General features: G+C 37.7%; 1 protein-coding gene across 8 annotated transcripts in view; it reads right to left on the bottom strand.

The window, feature by feature from the left end:
• Nucleotides 1-7,271, bottom strand: part of LOC108628886 (nuclear receptor coactivator 2) — a 49,159-nt gene that overhangs the window by 32,776 nt on the left and 9,112 nt on the right. For all 8 annotated transcript variants that reach the window (XM_018031107.2, XM_018031105.2, XM_018031106.2 and 5 more), the window contains exons 2-3: nt 5,894-6,001; nt 589-727 (exon numbers count right to left, since the gene is read on the bottom strand). In XM_018031107.2, the coding sequence (XP_017886596.1) occupies nt 589-727; nt 5,894-6,001 (247 nt within the window). The remainder of the gene's footprint in view (nt 1-588; nt 728-5,893; nt 6,002-7,271) is intronic.

Raw genomic sequence — 7,271 nt, 5'->3', positions numbered from 1 at the left:
AAAACTATGTATTAGAATATCAGAAATTATGCGTTAAAAATTCCGTACGACTGAGAAAAACAAGTCGAACAATTTTATAAATTTTATTCCTCTGTAATTATAATTTTTTCTAAAAATTCGTTGCTTCAAATAGTGGACACAGCTTTTTATTACATGTCTTCAACTTTTGACAGATATTTTATGGCTCATACAACCTTAAAGTCAGGTATAGAACATTTAATGGGCTAAGATATATGCCATTCCTATTAGCAATTGATAAGAATTGCACGAGAAGGGAAAGTGCATATAAAATGGATCGAGAAAAAAGGTGGAATATTGATAATTCAGTAAACAAGAAATGTATAATAATGAATCGTAGAGATAGCGGAGGTACTGCACAGCTTTTAAATACGTATTGAAATCTACTTCAAACGAGACCGTCTCCCATGCTCCTTTCGCGAATAAGAAGAAAACGAATCCGACGATTACACGGTACGGTGGCAATGTGTCGCAAAAAACGGCGTTCTTCGATCGGATCTCGAAGGACTCGCTGTTGAGTTTATCGATCAGCCATTTGAAAGGCAGAAACGTACAAATCTGTCTTCTTACCTGGTCGACGGTTCTCTGAAGGATCTGGCATTTGTCAGTCTTGCCAGAGCTCATGTCCGTGACGGAAATCAGCTCGGTAAGCTCATCCATAAAATGGTTTTCCTGGGTCCGTCGTCTTTTTTCGTTAAGGCACTTGTTGCTGTGAACAATCAAAACGAAATACATGACTGGCTCGCTCGACCAAATTCACTGGATCATTTTTTCTATAAATCCTTTCCTACAAAGGAAGACTCGACGTTACAATTTCAACATCTTTTAATTATCATTGATTTTTATTGTGAAATCATATAGATTAGTGCCACTGAGATAAAAAACATTTTTATAATCAATTATCGTAACATACAACATAAAGTATTGAACTAGTCGAATTATAAACGAAATGCTGATAGCTGCCTATGGATCAAGCATTTCGTACACGACTGCCTTTTCTATAGTTATTCCACTTAAATCTGACACTGAATTCGATATATCCAATATCCGGCAATCTAGTGTTAATTAAATAATATTTTTAGTTAGATTGCAAGAACTAATTTATGTTCGACTGTGACATGAACTGAATTTTAATGCTCCAATATATAAATTAATATACACTGCTCGATGAATCCTTTTATAGGTATAATTAAATACCACACACAGCACAGTTGTTCCAGCAGATGTAATTATTTTTAATTCTACGTCAGTAATTAATGGCAGTTATGTAGAGATGCAACGGAAGAGTATTTAATTATAAAATAACAATTACGTGCAACGACGCACGTGCTTCTTGTACGTAGACACTCGAGCCGAGTGATGTAGTAGCATATATTTATAACAGAAACGGTAACTAATTCCCTCAACTATTTTATCCACGTTTACTACTCCATTTTCATTCCCAGGGACACGCATGCCCCAAGGTAACTGGCATGCATCATCATCCATCAAAAGAATTATTTCACGAAATGTGTTGAACTTTCAAGCCGAACTTCAATCGACGCGGTACCGTGCTAAAATGTCTGCATCAATCTCACGGATTCTTGCAGCCCGCTATGTAGGCTCGTTAATCTTTTCACGGCCGCTAATGGGACGCTGTTATCCCGAACTTTTGTTCGCGAAACGTCCGAGAGAAACGATCTATGACGAAACAACGATAAATCACTGGCCAGTGAAACGTTTATTGCCGGATTACAAATCAATCGCGATCAAAAATTTCCTCTGTGAAATGAGCCTTCCTAAACGGGAATAACTTCCCTTAAGTCACAGACTTTTCATAAGCTTGTTTCATAAACTCATCTTATTTTCTGTGAAGATCGTTAAGTGTTTTCGTAATTGAATAGTTTTCAANGGGGTACCCCTTGACAAAATCTCGAAAAAATTTTTTGTTGTTGTTTATTATTAGCAATGTTCTTCCAACGTCTGATTTTTTTTTAAAAAATGCGTTTCTAAAGTGCATAAACTTTTGGGATTGACTGTATAGCCAATACTTTCTTAAATTATTAAAGAAAAACACTGACTAATGAGAGCACGTGTAGGGCCCGCGTTCAGCGAAATTTTTATTTCGCATTCCTTGACCAAATGATTAAACCCAGGAATGATTACTTAAAAACAGTGTACGAATTCATGAGACTTGGAGAGGACTTTGGAAACAGTGCCGAGAGGAAAACTACAATTTCAAAGGAAATGGTTGTTTAGAAACACTTTAAAAATCATCCCCCTTCGGTTCTGACACTTCTTCTAGGACACTCTGTATAATCGATCACTGAATAATGAGTCACAATTTTTGTAATTACAGTTTAACATCCTGAATGTCATGGTACTCGATAAGGCTGACTAACAAATAATTTTCCATGATCTAAGCTGACTAAATTATGAGCAACTAAACTAATAAGTGGATAAAGCCAGCTAAATTATAGTACAAGAACTAACTGGTCCGGGTTCACCGCATTCCTTTTTCATCCCGAACAATAGCGAATCTACCGTTAACCATAGACCGAACCTCCAAACTGAAGAATCGCCAATTAACCCTGCGCGATGGAACACTCTAAATGACCGATGATGAAACCTCCCGCAGAATGAACATGTTTTACTTCAATAACCAACCTCGGAAGAGTATCAGGAAGTCGGAAAGAGAAAATTAGTTTTCAAAGATCTACGAACGAAGACACGGCGAAATACTACGTTAATTTTTAATAGGAGAGAGAGACTGTTAGATGTTGAATCAACTCCAGTCCCGTTCAAGTTGGAACGTTCGGTTGACCTTGCGTCGCCGAACAGTGACTCTCACTTTGTTAAAGGCCATGTCTCCATGCGAACGGATTGCCTCATCAACAGTCTTCCTTTTCTATGTATATGTACATGCACGTACGTTTATACTAACACTTATAATTCCATAATTAGATGATGAGATATCGAACGCTGTTTCATTAAAGAGATGATACCTCCTCGCATCCAATTGAAATTAACAGTTGTAAAACGGTTTCTTATCGAAAATGAATTGCAATTTGTTTATCTGTTTCTTATGTGTTTTTAGTTAAGACGACGTCTGTCCAGGTTATTACGAGAACTGCACGCCGCCCCAGAGATTTTCGAGGCTCCGTCGCCGGATGGAGAGAGATCGTCTACGATTTACCCTTTTTCGGCTGGTCCCTTCCGTCACGCAGCGATTCGAGCCACGGTGCACACACGCAATCATCTCTGTTTTTGCCCGAGAAACAGTCGGACACGGAGTTTAATACCGAAACGGTTTGGTCCGGACGCGTTGGCCACGTCCGTCCGCCTCGCAAGCGTTTCGTTATATTATGAACTTTTGATAAACCGGCCGTTTTTTTGCCGGCGGGGGCATCGATAAATTAATCCGGGCGATCAGAAAAAAATCGGCACAAAAAACGTGCGCTTCTACCGTGGATGATTGATTGTTTTTTCGTTTTTGCACGCGATGCAGTCATTTGGATGGACCTTCCTCACGTTCCATCGGGAAAAGTAACAATTTTTGTGTTCACCAACCTTAAAGCGTGGGCGTTACTTATTAGATTGCCACTGAGACATGAACATTTTATCAATGATCGATGAAAATCATAATTGTAAAACAGTAAAAGACAGATAAGGCGAATGTAAATTTCTAATTTTACATTATAAACGAGAATTATTTTCAAATCGATTCTCTGATTTCCAGGGATTCGCTAAATTAATTAATATTGTCCGTTCTCTGGCATTGACTCTTTTTCAATACATTTCCGTTTCAATGGGTGACGTGTAAAGCAATTTCGCATTAACAAAGCGGAAAAAACATCAAACGGAAATAACAGAGCGAAAGCTGTAATAATAGTTGATAAAAATAAATTTCTTCGACGCGTGACGACTACATTTTGTTACGAGTGAAATTCGATTTAGACTGTTACTGTTTAAAGTGAAAACCTTTCCCTGCTCGAAATTTCAATACATGTATATTAATATCTCTGACGGTGCCGAGATGCTATCAGTTCGAAAACCACCACTGTCGACACTGACACGAGCAGCGGATACGCATGATTTAACTTCCTGACGAACTAGATAGGTATCAAATTAAAATGATCCCGTGCACCATGTTAAACATTCACTTTGGTTATCGCGTTTAGCCCGATAATTACGCCGCTTTTAAACGCATAAAGTCTGAACTGATGAATATGCAAGGGATTTAAATAAAACGGAAGTGTACGCGCTCCGATTTACGGCCGAACGAATTTCAGTATTTACTGCTCTCGCTATTACAAGTCCAAATGATTTGTTGCTGAAGAAAAACATACGCAACGCTACAGCGCAGATGACAAATTTTACTGAATTCATGATCTGAATAAGAAATATTCATGTAAAAGCTTAATTTATGGTCTCAAAGATAAAAGATTAAATACAATAATATCGTTTGAAATATTCAGCAGACCTTTTTATCAAATTTCTCAAACTTTTGGCAGAGATCATACAATCTTCAGTATATTCAATGCAGCGATACAAGTAAGTATTGCGTTCAATCGTCCGCTGTACTAAAACGACATTGATGAAAAAATATTTGACACTTAATCGTGCATGTACAACTTTCGCAACACCACGATAAATCTTTCGAAGCCGCGGGTTTGTAATACTCCTAAGTAAGTAATTCCTAGGAAGCTTTATGTCGCTTGACGCAGTAAAATAAAATGGGAATAAAAACACGGCTCGTAAAATCTCCAGCCACGAGGCGCGGAATACCTATACGTATGCATGCATACATGCATACATACATAGACACGTGTACATGTAATAACACCGCGAAACGACAATCCGTGAAATACGCTTCGCTCTAATCCCAATCTATCAACGAAACGTGCATTAAGTGACGAGATATTGTACGTCTGATGGACCAACTTTCACTGTTTATCTGCTTCCATTAAACGATTCTAATCCAAATCAATTGTTTAGAACTCGCGACATGCGACAGTATTAAAACGTTTCGACGCATATATTTGCAATTACTAAATTGCGGATTTTTATGCATTTATGGGAATTTAAATCTATATTTTTAATGCTTTTAATACTCTCTTAATAAGTACCAAATTATTATTCTTGTGCAAATTACAACTTGCATTAAGAGGAAGTTAATTTACAAAAGCTCTAAAAAATTAGAACAGTAGATAAAATTTCATAAAAAAAATCTCTGAATATTCGTTATGGATGGAATATGAATAATTTTATTTTGGTCTAATGCATTTAAAATATATATAGGCAAAATGTTTTTAAATGTTTTTGACTGGTAAAGGAGAGGCTCGTTCTCGCTTTGACTACTGCAGCTGAATATACTGACTGCTCTACTATCTACGTAGCTGGTACACGAGTAGTGGGTATAAATACAATCGTCGGTGTGACTCATTAGGTGGTCTGACGGTAAAACGATATTGACAGCAAAACATGGTCGTTTCGTACCATTTTCCATTCCAGATCTAATGATTGATACGCACGATGATATCAAATTGTGTATCAATTTCTCACGTCAAAGCACTATTTTGCTTAACTTAAGTACATCAGATTGAAACCAAGCTCGATAATCATCTAACAAAAAGAAAAGCTCAGAGATAGCATCTAGTCCGAATTTAAGTGGGATATAATTTACTACCCTAATGTAAAATTGAATAATGATGCGTACGCGTTCGCTGACGAAATCGCTGATTGCAAGAACTGAATTTCAATCAAACTGTCAAATCAGTATAATTCCTCCCCGTTGCCAATACACTTCTCTGCCGAGTACATTTGTCAAGAGGTAATTACAGCGAAACGACGAGACTATTTATTTTGTGAAAGCTTCGATCTGAAATGTACTCACATCTGCGACTGAGGCTTGGCATCTGACTTCTTTCTCTTCTTGGTGATACTGCCAGTAATCGCACTCATTTTGACCCACAGTGGGTCCTGTAGTTCACACGGGCTAGGCCTGTAACAAAAGGACCATTATTATAGCAGACATTAAAGAAGAAAAGGAATAATAATGCAACGTTCCATTAATAGCCCTGAAAGTCATGTTCAGTAGAAGCTCGCAAAAAGGAATGAAACGTAATTAAATACAATTACATAAATATGTGTAAATACGAGAAATTCTTATATTCCTCCCACTGCGACCGCACATGTAATTGTCGCATGTTCACTCAGCAATCCTTACAACACTATACCCTCGTCCGCCTATACATATAATCTCTCTGCATTAACGCATTCAACGAACTTCTTTTTGCACAGTTTTTTCCCTGTTCGTATATTATTTATTCTCCATGTTCGCCGGACATGTAACACGAAATCCCGGCTACGAGTGCGTGCACTTTATGCGTTCGTTTATCGACACGTGAGACGACGACGACGACGACGCGACGTCTCCTATCGCATGTTGCATTGTAATGTCCGGTGGAATTCGCGTACGAAGGGACGCAGAACCGATTATGGTCAAGGATATAGAAACGTAGAAATATAGCGAGACGCGTGTACATGCGAGCTGCACGAACGGTGAACAGATGCAACGCGAAACGGGAATTCATCGTTGTGTGTGCACTTATTTCAATATTTCATTGGCTGTAGCCTGATAAATAATTCACATTGAATGAATGTGTAACACTTTTTATTCGTCCGTAGATATTTAAACCGTCCGATTTGACTGTGAGATTCAATCGGCGTATAATTTAGGTAAACGTGTTATGAATCTTTTCGCGCATCAAAGAGGAGGCATCAATTTTAAATCCTCACGGAATTTAAACATGTTTGCTATCAGAAATAGAAAGTGTGTCTTCAATCAATCTTTATTAATAGGTAAATACTTGATTGTGGCATGTGCCTATGTTGAAACATGTGACTGTGTGTTATTAAGTGTACAGAAATAATTATACTTTGAATCATCGTTTAATCACTCACGGAGTTCAACGAAATCCAGTGAAATATCTGTTTAAAATCATAGGATGGATTACAAAGAACGTGCGTGTAATCGGCGACGTTTCAAGCATCGTATCTAATCATCTCTGTGCCATTAACTAAGCGAGGAAAGGGAAAACAAAGAACGGAGAATGAAAGGAGTTTTTATGATTGTATGAACCGTAAGATCTCTGCCAGAAGTTCAAGACATGTAATAGACAACTGTGTCCCATATTTGAAGCAACGAATTTTTAGAAGAAATAATTATTACAGAGGAGCAAGGTTTATAAAATCGTTCGACCTGTTTTTCT

The sequence above is a fragment of the Ceratina calcarata genome, unplaced genomic scaffold, assembly GCF_001652005.2.
Source record: "Ceratina calcarata isolate Rehan_Ccalc_2016 unplaced genomic scaffold, ASM165200v1 scaffold546.2, whole genome shotgun sequence".
NCBI classification, from domain to species: Eukaryota; Metazoa; Arthropoda; class Insecta; order Hymenoptera; family Apidae; genus Ceratina; species Ceratina calcarata.
Note: the sequence above shows the minus strand (reverse complement) of the source record. Positions and strands in the feature narration are given on the sequence as shown.